General features: G+C 40.2%; 1 protein-coding gene across 8 annotated transcripts in view; it reads right to left on the reverse strand.

Annotated features, from left to right (window-relative positions):
* Positions 1 to 24045, reverse strand: part of MTUS1 (microtubule associated scaffold protein 1) — a 112522-nt gene that overhangs the window by 23255 nt on the left and 65222 nt on the right. For 6 of the 8 annotated variants that reach the window (XM_038178203.2, XM_038178204.2, XM_038178205.2 and 3 more), the window contains one exon: positions 5122 to 5339. In XM_038178203.2, the coding sequence (XP_038034131.1) occupies positions 5122 to 5339 (218 nt within the window). Of the gene's footprint in view, positions 1 to 5121; positions 5340 to 8928; positions 9678 to 12672; positions 12692 to 24045 lie in introns of those variants that run through there. The other 2 variants (XM_021274028.3, XM_005021902.6) reach the window with 2 other exon arrangements.

The following is a 24045-nucleotide window of genomic DNA, read 5'->3' on the forward strand; positions in this document are numbered from 1 at the left end:
TAAATTTAAACTCAGACAGCTGTGCTTAACAATGGCCTTGCCAATGTATTTTCGATGTACATGCCAAAAATCCAACTGTTCCAAAACTTTCTTTTACCACTAAGGGTTTGGGGTTTAGTGATGCAATATGTACTTCTGCTCTTTAAGTTGGGTATGCATTTCCTCATATAATAAATATAAATATTTTCTGCTGAGCTTCCATGAAGGCCAGCACAAATTATTCCGATCAACATGTTTGCATATTCCAAGATGGAAAAAAAATAAGTGCTAGGAAATTCCCCAGAAGACTAGTACCTTGACTCTCACAGTCATCTACATGTCAGGAAATGCCAGTTAGAGTAACTCATGTATTAATGGTGGATTTTTATTTCCACGTAGAAATACCGAAGTCCATCTCAGCCACACAATTTCTAGCTCATTACTTACATTGCTTCCTGTATCGCATCCACAATTAATGGTATCCCCATATTATTTTGCCAAGGCTCTGGAGCCTTGCAAATCACATTCCCTCTGTGAAGGTGACTTCTTGAAGAAGTCGCCCCAGTCATTCCAAAGTAAAATTTGAATTGTAAATTCCAGTCTTCTCAAGTACACCAAGAGAAGAACAGCAGTAAAGCTTTGTTTCTGTTCATCTCTGGAGCTCCATGGCACTGGCAAAATTTTGAAGCTCGCTTCTATGCCTGAGTCTTTTAAAAGCTCTTGAAGGACTTAAGGACTTGATTTAATTTCTTAAAGTAAAAACAACAGAACTGGGTATTAATAAAACATTTTACTGACTGTTTTTTTAATGACTTGAGTACTTCCAAATGTGGCAATTAAAACGTATGCATTAAAATACGAAAATATGAAGGCAGCAGCTGTCAATTCACACTTTCAATACTCACAAAGCAGTTTGAGTCACACAACAGCAATACATGTCCTCTTCACTTCAAAGCTAAATCTTTCTTGAACAGCTTTAGAAGTGACCAAAACCAAATATAAGACCCAGCCAGTACTGTGCAGACAAAACAAACATCTCCCAACCCCAAAGCTGGGGTGGTTTAACCAGAGGTTGTGCTGCTGAGGGCCTCTCAGGCACACATCCCTGCCTCACACCAGCGCTGCTGGTTTCTCACTCTCACTCCTTCCCAGAGTTAACCACTTCACAAGAGCATGCCCATAAAACTTCAGGTACGGACAGACCGATTCCTCTCTGTGGGCTCCTCATGGTGTTCCTGAACTGGCTCTCCCCAGGGCCTGCAGGCACCAGGCCGCAGAGACACAAGTGCGAGCCCACAGGCCTGACAGGCTCCACCACGGCCAGCCACAGCCTCACCTACACCAGAAGTCTTAAACCATATTATCTCTAGAGTTTCTCTGAATGCATCTACTACTAAAGAGACAAGAAAAAAGTCAAAACATGCAAAATTAACACTCAAGTCTACTGCACATTTCAGAGCTTACGTAGTTAAAGGTTAAAGGAAGCCGGCTTTCCTTTGCACTCAGTAAGCCCATTTCCACTGTACTGTCACTTTTCCTCTCTTGTCTGAACTTAAAAAAACAGGAAAAGAGTTATGGAGCCATAGGAATTACCAGGGGACTAGAGGGAAAACAGACGTCTAGAAGGACTAGCTTGCTGTTTTGATAAGATTGCAGCTTGACACGTACTTTTAACGCTCAGTTAGCGTACACACAGTTATCTAGCAAAGAAAAATCTTGGTACAGTCTGACATTCTCATTGGACATGGTGTTCCTTACCATCAAGTACTCAGGTTGCCACCAGGGTTTCAATCTAGTGCTAATTCATTGCAACAGGATCTGCTCAGTTGAAATCTGGTTTTACAGTTTTATCAGGGTGGACTGGCCCACCTTTAAGAGGCTTAAATTCAGAACAGTCTTGGTAGAAGCAGTTAACCACAGAAATCATCTGGACAAACCCTAACAGCTCCAGTGTTAGAGGTATTATCAGAGCCAGCTGTTAATATTGACAGCTCCATGATAATGCTTGTAACAAACACGTTTGAGCTCACACAGAGTTTTGTGAGCTCAGCTGGAAACAGCACAGCAGCCTTACACAATTTTGTTTAACCCTTAGACAGCAGCCTCACGACTTTGCTCCAGAAGGGCTGGCTGCATTTCTGACAGAAGTCACTGCCAGCAAATTCTCATTTTGCCAGCGCTATCCCATTTCACATGAGCTCATAAGAAGCAATTTAAAATTTTGGTGCAGAATTGCATCTGGGACCTCTTGAAGAGAAGAAAAAAATAGCAGCAGCTGATTCACTTCTCCCAGTAACTTCAGCTTTGTCAGTTCCTCCTCCCGTCGGGAATAGAGGAAAGGCTGGGGCAGGTTTTGCCAAGAGGCTCTAGCTGCAACATACAGCCTTGAAGTGCTGCAGCAGCTCACCCTCACTCTTTTCTCTATCTATCCAGGCAGCCTGTCCTCAACCCTGCCTCCCCCTTGCACTGGTTCTGACCAGAAGAATGGCTCATGTCACTAATTTGGACAAGAAATGCTCTCTCTATGGCTAGAGTAGCTTTCTAGCAGCAGAAAGCTGAATCACGGACAGACCAGCACCAGAGGAGCGTACAGCAGGACCTTCTTCTGGTGACAGCATACTGTTTTATCAGCTCAAGCTGTACTGTGTTACTTCACACTTGCTCAAGTAGGAGGAGTGGGAAGCACAGCCTTGTTGTTCACATAATAATAAAAAAGATTATGATTAGTTGATTTCTTCCCCCCCAAAAAAATGAAAACTACTTTCATAAAAGCTGAAGCTACTTTCTGCTGGCCCTGCAGTAGTTAAGGCAGTGATTTTCAGCTTGAGTTAAACCCTCTAAGTTTCTCCCTGAATTTATCCCCAAAATTTGAGAACTACATTGAAGCAATCTCTGAGACACACTTCCAAAAAATAAATGCACAGCCAGTTTGGATTAAGTTAGCTAGACCAAAATGCACACTTCAGAAAGGAAGGAAAAAACAACCAAAACACAACAAGACCACTCTTCAGTCTTCTCTAAAATGCAGAAATCTTGAAGGATATTTCCCCTAGCTACTCATCAGATTTCTGAGTACTGCTTACACCAACCATGGCAGAAATGTCCTCTTCAGTCCTACACTAAGTACAGTAAGACATTGCCTCTTCACCTAGGACTTGTCTTATCCTGGGAAAGAAGAGAACGTCAATACCTGAAACAAATGCAGGTACATCAACACATCAATTTTTAGCCCAGTTACAAGTGCTTTGACTTAACACTCCTAGATTACTGGTTTTATATAACTGATATGCTTTTGTTAATTTTAATTAAATTAATAATTAAATTTTATTTTATTATTATTTTAATGATTATAATTTATTTTATTGATTTTAATTTATATAATTGACATATTTTTTTCTTTCCACATGCAAAATAATAACAAAAAAGTAGAGGCAGAAAAATTATTCTCCCCCATGAAGTTCTTTTCTCTTCCCTCAACCTTACATACTTTATTTTTTCCCCTCAATAACCATCCCTGGAAAAAATGCCTAGGCTGTAAATACACCATAAAACAGCCTGGAAGAAGTACATATGACAGGAGTCTTACTAAAATATCAGGTAAAGATGCACAGGTTAGGTATTCTTTAAAAAAATAAAATAAAATTGCAATACAAAATATCTGAAAGAACCTGGGCCAAGATTTTTATTTTAATTATAAAAGTTACCAGAAATCTAGGTGCTTATTATAAAGTATCGTGAAGATTGAACAGAAGTTTAGCAGTCCAAATTTCACAAGTTTGTATTAGATGACAGGCACCCAAAAAGCTTGAACCAAATTGCTTTGAAGATCTTAAATTATATTAGAGAAAAATGTTCCAATCAAGAGTTTAAAAAACTAAAACAAACCAACCTCACAAAGCTCAGTAAAAGCAACTGTTCTTTCTGAGTTGAACCAGACTTGAACTTAACAATAATGCAGTGTTTTTAGTTGAAAGGAGAGTGAACAGATATTATCCCAGCAGAAGAGAATGCTGTGTTTCTGGCAGCATACTAAGACAACTCAGTGATTTTTATACATTGGATGAAATCACTACATATGGGAATGGCTAAAATACAACTGGTATCAATCTTGGAACATTAGCTATAAATACAAAATGAACTGCTAGTAAAGTCTGCATCGATTGTTGCAGCATAAATCCAAAACTGTTATCCCCTAACTTGAGATTTCTCTTCTCTCAAAATCTTTCAAAGCAGACCGACACTCTAGTGCATTATCAAACTTCTGAAGTCATTCTGTATGTCGAACAGACTAGGACAAGCAAACACTAACACACATAAGATAAACTCCACTAAATTTCAGGTGCATTATTATTATTTTTTTTACAGGTGCATTATTATTATTTTTTTTTTTTATGAAGTTGATAATTGTAAAGATACTACCAATAATGCAGGATTCAATAGTCAGTACCCTGCACTTCATTCTCAATTATTTGAAAAGCATATCCACTCTTTATCTAACCTTCTTTCCAATATCAGATAACAAAGCAAGGTCATGCAGATTTTCTCTTCAAACTAGACTTTCCTACAGGGGCAGAACTTCAAGTATATACTTGAAGAGGTGCTCAGCCCTGAAGGAATACAAACTTTTAGAAACTTCTTTTCAGAAAAAGATGTGAAGCTGCAAAGAGGCAGTCAAACACATTGAGTTTTTTTGTTTGTTTCTGTCCAACTGATGCCTGGAGCAAGTTTTCTGGAAGTTCCACAAGAAGACGGATAGGAACTATAGAGCAAGTGGCCACCCTTATTTCATTAAATACAGGTAACCACATCTGTACTTGATTTATTTGCAACTTACTAGAAATTATTTCTAGGCTACAAATACACATTAAAGGTTATTTAAAATGGCAGTAACATGAGAACATTCTGTTATAATAACACCATTAATTGAAGGCATATAGTTAATATAGGAACTTGCAATGTATCGCATTAGAAAAGGAATCATAGGAGAAAGAAGATACAGGAATGCAGCAACTGGAGTGGAAATGCAGATATTATGTATCGGTGTATAATATATTCAGAAGCCATTGTTGAGAACAGTCCAACAAATTAAAGTCAGAATGGATTAGTTGCAAGACTTCTGTTTTGTTTTGTTTTTTTTTTTACCTCAGACTGCAGGTGCTGGATCACAATTGTCAATGCTTCAAACTTCTGGTTGCTGCTTGACAGGAATTTCTTCAGCTGCAGAATGATTCCACTTTGGTTCTCACATTTTGTCTTGTACTGTGTCAACTCAGCTGTTTTTGTGCCAGGTGAATGCGCATCTGTGGAGGTCTGTGTCTGTATGCATGAGCTTTTTGGACTCCGCTGCTTGCCCTTGTCAACTGGAACAAAAACAACAACAAGTTAATCTGTACTTTATGTCTAATGAAAATTTAAAGGCAGGTACAAAAGAAAATAGATCTAAACTCATCCTGAAACACTAACTAGGAGAAAGGGTTGTTCCACAGCACTGTGGATCAGACATAATCATCTGACAGGCTGGGTTCTAGAACCATAACCTCATGTACAATGTTTTGCTCTTTGTCCTTACCTTCGTGTATTGTGGCTTTCTTTTCAGCATAATCTTCATTCTGTGATTTTAATAAACGTTTACATAAAATGCAAGATTTCTGTAATCATACCCATCCACTGACTTGTTTCTACCTTAAGATGAGTCAACCACTTCCGTTTGCAACATGTATTTCATATTTTCTAAACTCTAAGGTAGCACTGAATACAAATCCATTTTCCCCACATTTCCTTGATCTTTTCCTTTCTTCCTTCCAAAAAAATTTTACTGCAAGAACTCCACTCTACAGCTCAGGTTTGAGCTCCATTACCCAAAGGTCTTCCAACAAGTTTCTAGATCAGCAATTTAGTTCACAGATGATACTTAAAAATGCTCTAAAATGTAACATATTTTGAGTTTGCCCTGCTGCTTTTCACGGTCCAAGAATTACATAGCTCACTTAATATTCTCAGTTATGTTGCAACCTCAGTCCCTTCACAGTACACAATTGTGTGGTGCCAGAGGAAACCGCATTACATAACCCAGCCCTGGATTCGTAAACACTGCCGAGGTTACAGGTTTCTCTGCTGCCTTCAGACCAAAAAGATACAGTACTGCAGTGCAGATAGGGCCAGTCTTTTGATCACACACAGGACAAGCAAACACTTTCGCAATAGAAGGCTGACGCAATACATAAATATCCCTTGGCATTTTAATGAAGACATCGGAGCAGATTACTTTGTACAGTGTCAACTTAACAAGATTTCTTCCAGATAAAGCGATAAAACCTGAGAGATGAGATTCTGAGAAAAGAAAAACAAGAACATGTGGAAAAAACAGGGACAAATTAATGAACGAGAAGTAGCTGCTAATGAATCCCTTCTGAAGCCCTGGTATGAAGGTTGTCAAGTGACTCTTGCATATTGCCAGCAGTGAAAGCCTCAATCACATAACTTAATAATATTAAAAATAAACCTGTGACTCTCAGTTAATGTTAGTCTGACACATCAACTGTTGCATTATACACCAGTCTTGCATAGACTTCGCTCATTTTCAGAACATTTGAAAAAGTTTTCTGTTCAAAATACTGATGTCATCTGTGCCTCTTGCTGAGCCGCGTGTGAAGGGCCCCCCTATGACTATGAATTTTCCAAATAAATCATCTCCAGGCAAGATTTCCTGTCCTCCCTTAGTTAGAGAAATGTCAGCATTACTGCTTTATAATGTTTGGGCACTCTTGCATTATTGGAGATCTCACTGCACTCCTGCTCAGGAGATGCTGACTGTTACAGGGTGTATTTTCTATTAGAAACATACTGCCTTGCTGTTTAATAGTAGAGCTGTTGAAGGTGTCAACATAACCCAAATCAAAAACCAAATTCTAATCAGTAGGGCAAACAGACCAAGCTTGGCTGCCAGTTCCAGGTATGTTTTTACCACCATTTTACCTAATGGGGGCATTTTTTTTTCTCTCAGTGCAGACATAACATTGTTTCATTTACACCTCTATAAATGGAAGAGGGTTCAGATCTGAGAGCTATCTTGTTAGATTCCCAGCGATCTTCCAGCAAATACTGGTCACCTTCTGAAGGTTCTTAAAAAAAAATAAAATAAAATAAAAAAATCACAAGAGGCAATAATCAAGGGGAGGAAAGGAAGCAAAACAGGGCAGTGACTAGAGAATAAAGGCGTACATTCAGTCCTTCCCTGCCCAACTGGCTCATGTACTCCTACTCTCTCATTTATTCCATCTCCCTCCCTAAAAGCTTCCCTTACAATAAATCAGCAATAGTGCTCCAATTCTCTGTTTAAGGGTACGGGATAAATTTACTAATAAAGATAGTAATGTCAACACTTAATTCACTGTATGAAGTGACTAACATTATTTGTTAGGACCCCAACAGAGCACTAAAAGCTGCTTCCCATCTGTACGAAGAGTTGCAGACAATTTTTATTAAGGGAAAAAAATTACATCAGATACTGTTACATACTGAAGTTATTTTGTTTAAATAAGTACCCTGATACAACAGCTAACCACAAATGACAACAGACTCCAACTACCCACTGTCTCCACAGCCTGGCTTTATCAGTTTGCCAGTTTCACACCACTGCTTTTATTGTGGTGCCCAGACCACCAAGCCTCTTCAGAGAAGCTCCTTCAAACGTTCATCCAAGCCAACCCTGGATACTGAACTAAAAAAAGCTGAACAAAAAAAATGTGCACAAGAGAAATTCAGTGACATTCCTGTTAACAATTTTATCACAGGCATGTGCTCTGCAGAACCACTTTAGATGTTGAAAAGCATTTCTCTGCTAGCATCAACTCTCTGTAGCATGAGCTGCCTCTACGGATTAACGCCAGCAGCACTCCAATGCTTATTTATGGCTTGCGTACCCCTGGGCAATGACAGATTGTTTCCAGATTTGTATAGAAGCCATACTATGATGTCAAAACAAAAGCCATGATTTCGTTAGAACAAAGGCATCAAGTCTAATTATGGATACAACACATCAACGATGGACTCTAAGTTAAGGCAGTATCAGTCACCAGCCTAAGTCCTCCTCACTTCACCATTTTTACTTGCCACCTTTACGCAAGTCAGACTTGTAAAGTAAAACAGATTTTCCCCTTGTGGACTCTTCTCCAACAGTCTAGAAAACACAGTACCCAATCTATTTAAAATGCTCAATTTCTGAAGACTGTAAGTCACAGATACTCAAGTACTACCTGCAGCACAGCAACCATACGCAATCACCATATAGAGTCCTATTACTATTATTTTTTTTAATCCATAAAAATAGCAGCAGTAGTTTTGTAAAGATTGAGCCTTCTGATCACTGAATCAGTCACAGAAGATTCAGTATCTTGCTGGCAAAAAAGAACATCCTATGACCTTGAAAAAGGTCCAGGAATCCTCCCACTCCCTCTGATGTCACTGCATGGACAGCAGCTGGAGAGACTTTTCTTTGGGAAGACTATTAGGCCCATCCCAAGTTTTTCCATAAGGAGAACCATTTCCCATGCATAGTTTCTCTGGGTAGCAGGTAATCAGACGCAAGAAATACAGAGCCACTCACACACTGGGGTGCGTTCCATACAGTTGCTTTGAGGAGCCTCAGCATTGCACAGCACTTGGCATAGTACTGGAGCGGCTGCCTAACTCAACTAGCCAGGTCCTGCTGCTTTCCTGAGCCTCTCGATCTTGTGTGCTGCTGCTAAATTGCCAGCTGAAACATCCGGCACCCACTTTTTGGTTGGCAGAGCCAAATCAAAGCCTTCCATTGCTTATCATATACTATGAAGGCCTACAAGAGGTTTAATTTCTAAGAAAAAAAATGATATTTCTTACAAGCATTGCAAATAGCCAAAAGAAACCACATGACAAGCCCAAATCCCTGCGCTATGATCACCATGGTCTTACCCCTAACCACCATGTTTCCATGTTCCTCATCCAAACCGTTAGCTTCCACGGGCTTCTGAAAATTCACATGCATCTTGTGCAAGCAATTCTCAAAGAAAAATCCATGCTCGATGTCTTCTCTTGTAGGAAGGTGCAGGCTGGTAAGAACTTTCTGCCTCTCTTCCATCTTCTGGAAAGCCTTGTCTACGCATGTCAGGTTGGTGCTCACTTCTTTGATCAGTAAGACCAGATCAGCCTGAGTATTTAACCGAGCTTCCATTTCTTCCCTTACTCGCTGGATTTCCTCGAGCACATTTCTTATATCCAAGTGACTGGACTTCACCTCTGCTTTCAGCTCCTCTTTCACCTGCTGTTGACTCCTCTGCAGTGCTAACACTGTTCTGATTTCCTTTTGAGATGTTTCCATGTCACGCTTCAGCTCCTTCTGCCCAGCCTCCATCGCCTCCTGACTAGCTCTAACTTCTGCCAGCAATGCCGCGAGACACTCCATCCCGATCCCACCGGGGTCGCAGAACTTCTCCAGGGCCACAGCTTCCAAGCAGTCAGGACCACTTGTGAGCCAGCAGCAGATTTCTCAGATGGCCAGAGAGCTAGCACATAGCCCTCAGCATGGCCCTACGTTAGCTCACAGTTTGCTTCAGTGAAGGTACTAGGTAGAAGTCTAGTATTAGGTAAGGCAAAAGGACTAAATAAAATACTTCAATAAGCAGAGCTGTAGAGACAGTGCTCCCTCTCAAGAGTTAGCCCGAGTACTAATCGGTTTAATTGGCAGATTATGCCACACCTGAATTTTTTAAATCTTTGGCTGACATCACTGTACACGGGACGTCACCCAGAAAGCCACTCCCCACTGTCATTTGATCTGCGCATCAATAGAAAATGCCTGGGCATCAGTTACCAGGTTTGTTGCAATGCAGCCAAACAGTGCAAGAACACAGCAGCCCTACCTTTTCAACAAAGGCTCAAAAAGAATGTGAATTGCAACAGCTCGACAGTACTCAGGTATTTCAATCCTATATTCAAACAAGGTGGTTGTGTACCCATCCTTCTGCTAATGTCTGCAGCGAGACTTGATGCATAAATTGGTGAGTGCCATGGCCATTGCTCCTCTCCCACTGAATACCCCCCTCATTAGCACAGCTCATTACTACCAGGAATGCTCATTTAGTGATCTGTGGAAGAACCCAGATCCTGAGGAAATCCTCTAGTTCACAAACAACGAACACTTACAAAAGCAACATGGGAAAACTGACTAATGAGACGTTTCTGGCAGGTTAAGGAGGCACAGTCTTTCAGGTACCAGCTCTGAGTGTTATTTTTTCTTTTTAAAAGCTGACACTTCCCAGTTTTAAACACAGAACTCAGCGTAATTCTAGGCTCCATGTAAAAACAGGAAGACTAATGATACCAGGTTGTTAAGTTGTTTGGTTACAAAGTGATTTAATTACTCAGTCATTGGATTCAGTTTGAAAAAATGACCAACCCAATATATATTCCCCTGCAGGAAGCATCTGCGCCTGCCCTCAGACCGGTGACCTGATGTTCAGAGTAAGGCCCAGCATTCAGAGTTGGTCTCACACAGGCTGAAGGTCAAGGCTTTCACACACACCTTCGTGCTGTCATGCCTCCAGGACACTCTCTCTGAAGCGATGATCTCATGAACATCCCAGAGCAGAAGATGCTATCCATAGAAAACTGCAATAATCCCATCAGTGTAGTTTGGGAATGGAAAGCATTACAAACAACCCTGATTTTTGTGTGTGCACAGCTGCAAGATTTCTACCTCACCACAGTGCTGCTGAGCAGAGCCAAAGAACCGACCCAGCAAGTCCTGCTTGCACCGCAAGGTTACTCCTCACTTTCCAGTTAGCCTCCCACACCAGCTCTGGCACACTCATGGGAAGGGATCAGAGACACATCCTCCACACACAGCCTGCAAATATTGCCCAACTGGCCCACTCTCACAGCCCACTGGTGGGCACAACACCAGGGGTAGAGCTTTTTTCTGAGTGTCTCACCTGCCAGAAGGCCAGACGTGCACTCTTCCAGAACGTTTTCTATATTCAGGCAAGGGGGTTTTCCCAGCAGAGCTACAGGCTGCAGGAATGCCTTCCTCCTCTCAGCACCCTGCCCCATTTCTAGCTGGATGGCTATCCTGAGAGCTCAGGTGCTATTGACCATGCACAGCCCTCGCTGCAGACTGGACCACAGAAGAGACTTACCAAGCTCACTAAACCATAGTAAGAACTATGGTGTATTACTTAACACTGTAAAATATATTCGTAACATTAAACAAAAACCTTTACACAAAGCTTACTGGGAATCATACAAAAAATTCAACTGCTTTGACCTTCAGGGTGATGGTGTGCTCTGTACAGCCCCAACTGGGCTCAGACTTGAAACAGCAATCGGATATTTTCACTTCCCAAACATGAGAGAAGAAGGTATACCAGACCTTCACTTTTCCAAAAGGTCTCTTTTACACTCAATTGTAAGTGCTAACTGTACACTTGCTGATTTTTTTTTTTTTAAGAGGTACTATAACAATGTAATTGAAGAAAAATCAGCAACTGGATCAAATTTCTCCAAGTATACCAAAAAGCACTGAAGTAAGCTTGAAGGTCTACCTGTTTTTAGCACAGGCTTAAGAACCAGATGTACACTGCATCTCTACTCCAGATGCTTAAACGTTCCCTCCCATAACAGAGCTGGTCCCATCAGATGCAATGCTGCATGATCCATGGGCCTGATTCCAGGATTTTTCCTTTGGGAGTTACCAAATCTCAGCCTAGCATCTGAATCAGCCCATAGGTGGGTACACAACTTCACTTTGTTTGTTAGTCTTCACACAGCTAACTCAGAAGCCTCAAAATAATCTCTGCAATTCTCCCCTCCCACAGCGCAGACAAGCTATTTAAGCAATAGAACAAAGACTGACCAGCCACTTGATTTCACCACTTTGATTTTAACACGTTTGCCTAGTGACAAGCTATGGCATTTCAGAGAGGGACACCTAAGAACATCCCTACAAGTAGAGAAGCTACTTGATTTAATCTGGAGCCATGTGTATATTGTATTTGAGAGGAACTGGAAATTTGGCTAGCTGTAAGTTGCAATCCTAAATTCTTACAGAACTCACGCTGTAGGCTATGAACCCAGAAAGCACTTTCACACAAAGGTACAGGGAAAACGGTCCCCAAGAACATAACTAAATTAGTGTCTGTGGATGGCTTGAAAGGCTGGGCTTGGGTGGAAGTCTCCCAGCCCTCCTTGCAGCTCCACCGCTTGGTCAACTCCAAATTTTGCTTCCATTCAGCTTGGCAAATAGTGAAAGCTTTCCATGCCTCCCAGGGTCCAGCTTAGTGAGTGTACAAATACGGGCTGCTGAAGAAATGCTTTGCTTCTAAGCGCTGCCTCAGGCCTGTCTACATACAAACCTGTGCAGGCAGCCCTCACTTGCGCTGTCCGCAGCCTTAGATAGCTGCGTGCTTCCCAGAGCAGAACTGTGCTGCTCCCTTTCCTTAGATCTGACTGCAACCTCTTGAATCTTCAAGGTCAGGCGCAAGCCTATGCCAAGGAACATCAGCTTAGGTTAGCTACCATCAAATCCTTTTCAAATTGTTCTGGGCAAAACCACCACCACCGAGGCTGTTTGAGCGGTTGCAGTAACTGAACAAAATTTAACTGCAAGCAGGCAAAACCTGACACCGCTGCTTAATGAGACTCAGCGGGATTTAAACTTACACATCAGAAATGCCTCTGCCTTTCTTTGCAGAGGTACAAAGGTTCTTCAGCACTGATGTATATGTCTATGCAGTGCTGGTACAGCACTGGGAGGAAAGTGCAGAGCTACCACGTATTATTCCAGGTGTTCAGTCTGAAGCACTGTTTCCGAAGCCTGTACCTGTCCTTTCATGCCAACTCAGCCACTGATGTAGTGTTATAGCATTAACTTCTAGCCTCGACACAGCATTTTAAATGTATCCCTTTTTGCTCCTCCCTTCCCAGCACGTCGTTGGCTGTCCTCATTCACATAGCAGTGAAAAGGAAAGAGGTCTCAGCTGTCTTCCTGCACTTCAAAGAGCTCTGTGCCTGTGTGATGTTTTAATTGCATGCTGAGCCCACGTGTCTCAGCGCTGGCCACCTGGGGTCTCAGCTGGAAAGGAGCAGGTCTCTTTTGAAGCAGAGAGCATTAGCATGTCAAACCATTAGCATGTCAAACACCTCCTGTCCGCTACAGCGTTGATTCTTAGGTAAGAAACCAAATGTCTCTCACAGACCACGCTGGAGTCTCACAGCCTACAGATGCTACCTGGAAACTTGAATATCTAGCACGCAGCTCATTAGCATCCTGCTTGTTGACACAACAAACCGAGCGTGAAACAAGGGCGCCAGTTCATTACAGCGCACAGTAACATGGGTGAAAGAGGAAACCTGCAAATACATGCAACAGAGGGAAGACAGAGCAAACAATTTTCCTGACCGAGCATTTGCGTGACATCCACCAAAGGCCTAGAAACCCCACAAAATTTAACTAATCTTTTGCAGGCAGCTGTCAGCTTATTCCTTGCTAGGTGTTCCAAAACATACCTCATTCTTTCAGGCTTCCAAGTGATAACCATGTGTGCAGTGAAGCCTTTGCCCTACACGGTGATGCTTTTTGCTGCTGGGCTAGGAGGATGTTCCCATTGTCTTTTTGTGAGGAAGAAGGGATTCTGCCTGCAGTGAGGAAGCAGCCACGAAACCAAAGCAAGTAAAATGCCAGTGATGTGTAACACTGCACTAAGACTCCTCAGTATATCATCGTTCAAGTTCCTACCCCCAATACAGTAGACTCTCACCCATGGCAGCCTTTGAGCTGGGTCCCTGTATGCACTCAGCCATTAATATTAACCACCTGTCAAAGCCTCAGTATTTCCAAGTGCAAAACATGCCTTTCTTCACCCAAGGGATTAACACCAATGTGTCTTTTGTTCCTTAAGGTGTCACTAGTCCTATAGAATACAGCTCTTGAGCTGTTCTAGGACATTGTCAAATGCACTAATGATTTCCTGTAACAGTATTTCTCCCCCTAGATGAAGTGTGTTAACGTCACAGTTCAGTTTGCCAGTAATTTGGTATGATTTTTTTTTTTAAAACCATATAGATTAGGCATAGAAAATCTTCATGTTGCCTTAGCTTTTATTCACATTTCTGAAGATCAGTATTAGTGTTTTAAAACCTATATCAATCTTACACTGAAGTGTTTCAAGAGAGTGGATTATGACATTTGTAAAGACACCTAAACTAAGTAGATGTATTATCTTCTAAATTGCTGGTGGCTTCCCAAATGAAACACAAACGTCATTAGTGCAACTTCTTGATCAACAAACCTGTGTTTGTTTGTTTTTTAAAAGAGCAAGCTTTGAATTGAAGTTCGGAGATAAAGATTCTCTAGAACTGTGCCCGATGTTGCATTGGTGTTACGTTTCTTTCACTTCCTCAGTAGCTGTTTCTTTTCCAGTCTTCATGACAGAACATTCAGCAGTGGGTGAGATGATGTCAAATGGCCATGCATTTTGTCAGCCCTACCAATGGTGCTTTGACAAAGTCAGTGAAGATGGAAGGAAATAAAAAAATAAATAAATAGAAAAAAACTCTAAGACTACCAGTGTTGTGCCTTTAACAGTTTTTACCTTATTAAGCACAGATCTATCTTACTTGACTTTTGAGAAGAATCATTTTTTATATTGTGTCTTAACATTGCATGTGTAATATATTTAGTCACCAAGCTTACTGGAACTGCAACATCTAGAACTGAAAGATTTTCATCTAGCTAGTTGTATCAAGCATGAATACAAACTGTACATCAACTACAAAAATAAAGATATCAATAAGTTGACTGTACATTCAGAGATGATTGCAAATTAAATAAATTTGAAATGATATGCAGCTTATAGAAGACAACTCTAACACACATCCGCTAGGCTATCAGTAGATCAGGCTTCTTGTGGTTAATTATTTATTTATTTTAAATAACCGAGAGCAATATTGACGCTTGATATTTTAGCTTGTTCTGAATTAGGACAAAATCCAGCACAAGCTAGTTAGGCATATAGTGGGTGGGGTGGGGAGGGAAATAAAAATCAAAACAATGCCTAACGCCTAGAGCATATGTATTATGACCTGAGATAGAGTGGCTGTATGTACACTGATAAATCAAGCCCTGATGCACATTAAAAATGCAGGGAGTCATCCATTTTTAAGCACAAAGATGACAACATGATGGAAAGCAATTGCATGAAGATGTGTTACGGTGTGCTGCAGTCTTGGTCAATGAGGACCAAGTTAAAGCTTGTCAGATCTCTTTCCGTTATCCTTGGTTTAGGCATGTGTATTTTGCTAAAACCAGTTCTTCATACACCCCCCACAGGCAACCATAAATCATTGGATTCTCCAGTTTCTGAAGCAAAGAAAAGAAAGCACTACATTTAGGAGCTAGCAATTATGTTTATGTATGGAGTTTACATTTTATTAAGTTTCTTTTTCAGGTGTTGCTCTAGGTAAGCAAAAAGACATTTGAAGGAGTCCTCTTTTTTCTGCATACCTTCCTATAGCTGCAGCTGTGCTTTGTCATCCTTGAAACGCCCAGAGAGCCAAGCAAAGGGAAGACTGGTGTTCTTCACACTCTGCTCCCGTTTCTTCGCCACAACCTTCACTCTCCATTTCTACTTGTACAAGACGTTGGTCCTTGTTGTCTGGTGCCCTCTACTGTTTCGCCATAGGTACGTATTTTTGACATTCCTGCTTCAGTTTGGGTCTGCAAAGTCAGGCCCCAGAGTCAACTGGAACAAGGAGTCCTGCCATGGTTAGTTCGCACCATCTGCAAATCTTTCCCAGACCCCACTAACTGCCTCCCCAGTAGAAATCCCAATCCCTTTTCCCCAACTCTGCATCCTTCCTGAATACGTTCAGGACTGCCAGCTGGCCTGTTTGCAGACATTAAGATAACTTCACATCTGGGAAAAGACTTCCAGAGGGTGGGGTCACGGAAAGAAGCCCTGCTATACATATGTACATGCAAGTAGGTGTGTGTAGGAAACCCTCACACAGTACCAGAGGGAAAAATGACAAGTCCACCCTTTTTGTGGCTCCAAGTTCTCACACACGCCAGGGAGTGAAAGGGCTGAAACGCAGCCAGAAAGGAAGGAGCTATCTGAGTTTCAATGCCTGAACTCATTCCTTCCCTAATGCTTGAGTCCAGCTCTTTGTTGACTGCGATGCTCAGCATCACAAATATAGGACTGGAAAAAAAAACTTCAGAAACCATTTACATCATTCCTTGCAGAAGCAAAGTAATCGCTACCAAGACATAAAAAGCACTTTGCCATACTTCGACTGTCTCAAGTCTCACCATAGCACAGTCCCCTGCATGCTTGTCATGGTACCTTCTCTTCTAGTTCAAACCTGATCTGACCTCACATAGATTAGATCCCTGCCTATAATTGCCTTCACATCACGTTTTTTCATGCAGACACTAACAAGCTAGCAGGGGAAGTTTTTTCTTCTGTTCTCACATACATACAGTAGTCTGCTATGTGCTGAGAAGCCAGACATTTAGACAGCTTTTTTTTTTTTTTCAAATAATTTTTAAAATGATTCCATCCCAAAGGGCTATCAAGCATTGTAAGCATGCTCAGGATAAACATATCAAGTAACTGGGAGAGACACTCTCTTACTTGGATTTGTAAGTAATAAACTAACAGGCTCAATTTTTGACATCAAATTTATTCTAGATCTGTCAAACTTAGCTTTTAAAACCTAGGGTCATTTCAACCAATTGTAGGAAGAACTTCAATGAAATCCCAAACTCAGGTCTCACAGCTTTTAGAATTAAGTCCTTAAGTATGAAAGGCACTTTCTGCTTACTTACTCTAGAGCTCTACTTTGTTGCCATAAATGCAAACAAAACAAAAAACCCTGTAATGAATTTGGAACCTAAAATGAATCACCAAACTTGAATCAGTGGCAGGCACAACTAAAGTTGCAATTCTTCCTTCATACCAGCATATGATTAGTTAACCACCAGAACATTTATCAGCTCAGCTTAATGTTTGATCCAAGAATTTGCTACTTCGCACTAGTTTTTCTGAACTGCTTGAAGTCTTTCAGAGTCCCCATTAGGCTCAGTAACTTGCAGGGAAAGATAATGTTTCCTTGAAAAGGACTGTATAGAAGAGACCTGTAAAATACATTTTCACCACAGGACCGACACATTAATATGCAACATCATTTCTTATATAGTATCTGCAGTTATCTAGGATGGAGAGAGAGGAATTTTGTTGTTGAGTGAACTCAGAAGCTATTTATTCAATCACACTAGTATGAACTGATGTTAGATGACTGTAACAAATGCCACTGGATTTGAGCACAGCACTGAAACGCTGCCTAAAGGATATTATGGAAGAAAAAGTAGGGCAGGCAATGGGGATTTAAAGAGCCCCCAGAGTGTTAGTTATATTTTGTATTCTTGTCTTTGTGCCAAGATTGCTTCTGAATATATCCAGCAATAGCTTCCTGTGTTTGTGAAACTCTACATTCATTTAAAGACAAACACATCCAAGATTACACTCAAATTCACTGATGTTGTTCTTTAAAAAGCTAAGTGATAGCAGTTCTGAGCACACAGAAAGCACTACAGTGACTGCTGCGCTGTTTGTAGTCATATTTTACCTACCAAAAGATGATCACAGAGTTCAATTTAAATATATTTCTTATAAAATAGATGAGCACAGTTCACAGCTTCAAATTGTAAAATAAATAGCTAGCACCCAGATTATTACTCTGGAATGTGCAGATTCATGTTTTAGAGAAGTCACTAATGTTTCAGTATAAAAGAAAAAAAAAAAAGTATAAAACAACTCAGAGATCAAGCTAGAACATGAGTTCTGCCCATAAATAAATAATCAGTGCTGATATAAGCATGATCAAGCTCTTAGGCTAAAAATGAATTGAGAAAAATAAAGGTTACAGTAGCTGTTTGACTTCACAAATCCCTTCAAGAATCAATCTTCGAGCTCTTAGGAGCCAGATAGAAAATGCTATGCTAGCATTTTTAACATTGTTCCCTACAGCATCACCTAATGACCTTGTTTCAAGCAGTATCTGGGTTGGTTTTAATCACAGCCCAGAACCGGCAGCCCAGCACACTGCTCCTCCCCAGCTTCATTGACTTCATTTGATGAGCTCAGGTTCAGTGCTAAATTAGGCTTTTCCCATAACTCAAGAAAACCCACATGAGTAGTTACTGGGCAAAAAGTAGATGAAAATGATAGTACAGATTAACAACAGAATAGAGACATACATTTATCATATTGCAGAGGACTGCCCTGGTAAGTCTAAAAGACCATGTAAGGGAAGGTATGTTATACTTGGTCAGTATCTATATCGTTACACTTATCAACATGATTAACATGAAGTGACAGCTCTGCAGAAAGAAGGAAAATTTAAGAAGCCATCAAAATCAGACAGAAGCTCACAACTTTAGAAGACTGTCTTTTAGGAGGCGGTAGCAGCAGCATAGCATGCCTTAATGAATACCGGCATAGCTAAACATGGGTAAAATTAACCTTGAAAAAGGACTTTAAAGCTACCCCATTGATAAAACTCAATCTGCTGGTCAACAGAATGAAGCAGCATCTCAGAAGAACCACTCCAGATAAAATCATCCATGTGAATTCAATCTTCTGTGCCTCAGTGAAAGCGCAAGGCACAATACAGCATGCCAGGCTCCACAGCCCAGCTCTAACATGCTGCTCAGAGTCCTCTTCTCCAAAGACACACAAAAAATACACTTATCATACAATTAGAAGCAGTCACCATGTCACAGTTAGGGAACTATTTCTGTATTTCCTGTTATGATAAACAGTTTTCCTGTTATTAAGCAGCAAACATTGCTCCCCGGGGACATGCCTAGAACATTGCACACCATTGTCTCGGCCCGCTGAATCGGGCCCGAAGGCAAGCCAGTAGAGCTCATGCAAAGTCCTGCCAAGGGGAAACAAACCAGAACAGGGCAGCGCCCAGAGCTTTTGTAAGCCACAAGACATCAGTCCCCACCCTTCCAGAGGCACGCGTCCCTCTCACTCCTGGCTGCACAGGCCTGGGAGTCAAGGGGCTTCTTGTCCCCATGGCTCCTAACCAGGCCGCACAACTGAAGACCACTGTGGCAAAGGCTGCCTGACAGGCACCACTGCTCTCATCATGAGGTGTTTGTCCTGCCTGCTGCGGGCCCATATAGTAATTCCTATAGAGTGGGGTTGGAAATAGTCATGCATCTTTCTCCACAACTGGTGTTCCCATAGGTCTCTTCTCCTTGAGCTAACAAACCACTGCGAAGGCAGCAGACTTCCATTTTGCATAGCTGGGTGGGGACAGGGGAAACACAACAGGAACTTTCTTGAGGAGCAGATACCGCCGATAACAGTAGCGTTCTCCAGGGAATACCTGCAACACACTGCGAAGACTAAAACCCCTATGTAAGATCCCTGACTACAAACATCCCTACTTATGCTGCTAACAAATGCAGCAAGAACATTCACTGCACTTTCCATAGGCATCTCAACTTCCTTGACCTACCTCATAGCCAAGATGTCCTTCCCAGCACAAAGGACTTTTTTTTTCCCCTCCAAAAGTGACAAAACTTAGTTTGACAAGTTGGTAGAACAGGAGGTGTTTTGTGCAGTACTATTTGCAGAAAGAAGTAAGCCTTGATTTTATACTGGTTACACAAGTAGCGCGTGTTTACAGCTAAAAAAAAGCAAAGTCTTCAAGCCTGCTGTTTTATTTGGAGCAGAATAATTTGAAACTGGCATTTTAAGTTCAGTCCTTATTCTCCAACTGGAAGCATTTCTTATATTCCTGTTTTACTAGTTAATATTTGAAAAAAATACAGCACAATCTATTTTTGCAATAAGTATAAACATTCCATTTTTAATAATTTAAGTGTTTCTGATATTAGCAACATTCACAAGCAGACAAAAATGAAGGCTACTGAAATATCTTAGAAACTGTCAACTCATTAATAAATATTATTTGTAATACTTTCCAGACTTTTCTACTGAAGGATTTCAAGCTCTCTTTAAGAAAATGATGAGCTTTCAGTTAAAGAATTCCCCCACAGATGTCCCCAGCTGTCCTGTTTCCTGCCTAAGCAGAAGTATTTCCATAACATCGCATACAAAATGTTCATACAAGCATCTTGAGAAAAAAACTTTACTTCCTATAAATGTAAGTAGCATATCACCATGCAAAGAAGTAGCAAAAGCAAATTAACCAAGAACTGAACACAGGTTTATTAGCTTCCTTGCCACAACTACTGGACATCAGTTAAGACAACACCAATGGAAGGTTCATAAATAGCAGCTGCGAAGAATGATCTCAGCCAGATACAAGCCAGGTTATTTGAGGTAGGTTATTTCTACGTTTGAGTATGTTGGCAGTTAAATCAAACAGGATTTATTTGTATTTTTTTAAGGAGTATTTAAAGCCGTAAGTTATACTCCTGACACGGTTGATTTTCAGAAGATCAAATACTAGTTTCTTTTCAAGGAAGAATAAAAATAGGAAAAAGTAATGGGGAAGAGCACAATTTGTGGAGACCTTTGGAAAGATGCTGGTGACCCCACTAAGTACAATCTAAATCACCAAGTAAGAATTCTGCAGCGCTGGTTTACTGTATTATTATGATAAAAACAATTGCTGTAACAAACCTCCTCTTAAAAACAAGATTTGATTGAATTAAATCTTTTGACTTCAACACAACTCTATTGAACTATAAACAGAAGAAATATCAAGAGGTGAGCAAATAGAAGAGATACAGGTGAACTCAGCTGCAAGTTAAGCAGCTCGACTGATACAGCCTTCACCAAATTTTGTTCTGAGGGAAGGCAAGCCACAAGAGAATGTTTTCTTGAGAATGGCTTTCCAAACAAGTTAATTTGGGTACAATAGTTAGTGAAATCATCAAGAAGTGTTCGAACTCCACCACCTTCCTCAGCAGCATCAAAACTAACAACTATGGACCTAGTTCTTTCATACGTACAGTGACACTCAGTGATGAGATCTATTTTTTAAAACAATAAAACCTTGGAGAAAAACTTCATTACATGACACTAAACTAACAACAAATCTATAAGCAGAAATTAACATCTCTTGCTGTGAATTACAATGAGAGTGGTCTCAATTTTTTCAGTACTGCCTCCACAGTACTTAACATCAATTGATCAAATGTGATTTTAAGATTCCACCATCCCTTTATATATCAGTTTTCTGTGGCTACAAAGGAAGAAGAGCACTACAAAAGCAATGAACCAATTGGTTACAATACTCAAAACACTGTATTCTAGCACAGAAGTTTCATGGTATCATTTTCCTCAAAATGCCATTGCTCAAATTAAATGAACTGTAGTAAGGCAGAAAGGCTTTAGCTGTCTCAATGCTATAAGCCATTTCTACTATAGTAACAGATTCCTTTGCATAAACTACACAAACTAGTAGAGGCAGAGTCTAAAAGGTTAAGTCTAGTTTTATTGCACTTGAAAACCCCCAAAGAAATTTAAAAGCTATTAAAGTGCTGTTTTTTTTGTTTTGTTTTTGTTTTTTTTTTGTTTTTTGTTTTTTGTTTTTTTTTACTGTAATTGTAGCTGCTTGTCACTTCCAAACCCCAACCCACTTCACAGCAATAGAAGTTACAGCCAGACCACTTTCACCTATTAGACATATCAAGTGGGAATAAATTTAGCATATGCAGTAATATTAGCACAGATAATTTGCTAGGTCTTTTGTGTTTGCTTTCCAATTAACTGTTCTTCTGTGAAGTTGAGCTTGAAACATTAACTCTACTTATTTCACGTTGACAAATACATGAGGCATTCTTCACAGGTAATTAATCTGTGTAAGTGAAGGAATAATAAAACCCAACATCACTCACTATAGCATAGGGCCAGAATGCAAAAGCTGCCATGCATCTGCTTTTCACAGTACTCTGCTTCCTCCCAAGTTTTTCTGAGCATAGCTCCTCATTTGCATCCACTTTCATGCTTTATTAAAATACATACGCAGTTTAAGTGTTGTCATCACATATAAATTACTGCTTTGACTCTGGTTTGTTTTTTGTTGGTAGGGTGGTTAGTTGTTTTGTTGTTGTTGTTGTTTTTTGATTTTTGATATTTTTTTATTTTTTATTTTTTTTTGCTATCAAGGGTTCATTGGAGAACTAGTGTTATCTTCATTTTATACCTGTCACAAACATAGGATATAGGAAACTTGTGTAGACAAAGTGTTACAAACAAACAAAAGAGCTCCACTACTTGAAAAAGAACCTCCATTTAGCTATCATTTACATACTTACTGAAGCCATGACCTATTAAGATTGAAATCAAGCACGCCAGGCATCTCATTTTGTACCCAGTCCTGAAAGGATGAAGTCAGGAGCTAAGAGTCTCACAGACTTCAAGAGGAACATGATTAAATCTAAACTCCCCATGATTAATGGTTTCCAGCTATTCAACTTCTTTTGCTCAGAACAGACAAGCCGTTTTTACTTCTGAACTATATTTTTCCTTGGTAGGTAACACAAACATTTAACTTACTCATCCTGTATCAAATATCTCCAGTAGACTTTCAGATTTAAAACACTTAGTAAGGTTGAGTATGTTGGGTGTCTTCCTATAGTTCCATAGGAAGCTGTGACGTTGGACAATAATCATTACTTTAGCTACCCTTAGGAAAAAACAGCATGGTATATGAACAGCTAAGCAACTCATGACACCCGAGGCTTTCAAAATCATCAAGATTTTGTTCGTTTCCTTTAAGAGCACTGCTTTGCAACACACGATTTCATACAGTTGTCAGTGTTATCTGAAGCAGGATGTAGGGAAGAAATTGTACTGGAAATGGATGTTACCTGCTCAAAAAAATAGGTCTGTGATGTTTGCTCGTTGCTAGCAAGGGGAAAAGGAAATTTTTTAAACTGACATTGCTGTAATGACATCAGGTGTCTTTAGAGACGCTTCTTATTCCCAAGGTAATGAGAGAGTAACAAGGTTTAGTAAGCAATGAAAGCCACCAGAGGGGTAAGAATACTAAGTACAGCTTGCTTAAGGGAAGAAGAAACCTAGCGCCATCAAGGGCTTGGCAAAAACATTGAGACAAAAATTTACCACAAAAGCAACAGTACAGCTCATTATACAATCTATGGAAAAACTCTGGGAACAAAAGGCATGAGAGCTTTGATCTCCATTTGCAAAACTGGTTCCTTGTGCAGAATTTTATCTTTATGCAAAAGGAAACGTACATAATTCAAAATGAATATTTTGAATCATTCGTGTAGGAATGTCTTTCTCTGGCAGTTTTTACAGAATCACGCAGAGATGATTTACTCTATCACACCACTGATGCATGAAAAGCATAAAAAGCACTTTAGTCACTCTTTGGTATAAAAAATCCGTAATGGTTTACCAAAGGAAGCAAACTTTGTATTTCATCACTTGAAAATTAGATCATATTTAGCTCATATTTATGCAATTGTGTTGATTTTTTTGTTGCAGTTGCTTGTAAAAACCCATACATAGGTAACAATATAGGTATACTATACTTCCAGTAGCTGAGGAAGTGACACTTTTTGATGTCTGCCTGTATTTAAAGGGAGAAGAGACCCCTGAATATAAATACCCCGAAGCAATGTAGAGCACACAATAATGGAAGTTAGACACAGCAAGGCAGCAAGCTGGAGAATCTTGATATACACCAAATTTTACAGCAAGTTTCCTCCAGATTTATTCCATTCCTAAAAAATAATCAATAATCTGATTTTATTTGATTGCAATGCTTACAAGATATTTGAACTTCTCCAGTCACTCTGACAACTCCATATGGACAAGATGTAAGCAGTGCAAACATTCTTCATCGCAAAGATCTGTTCCACGATACATGTAATGACTAATTTAGACTAACTTAACACCAGTGTAAACTGTATTTCCAGCCATAACCACATACCATGAAGAAACTGTGGCAAGCTGTTGCAAAACATCCTCAAATCAGATGGGAGACTCACAAGATCCATCCTTTTCCTCTCAA

The sequence above is a fragment of the Anas platyrhynchos genome, chromosome 4 (genome assembly GCF_047663525.1).
Source record: "Anas platyrhynchos isolate ZD024472 breed Pekin duck chromosome 4, IASCAAS_PekinDuck_T2T, whole genome shotgun sequence".
NCBI lineage: Eukaryota > Metazoa > Chordata > Aves > Anseriformes > Anatidae > Anas > Anas platyrhynchos.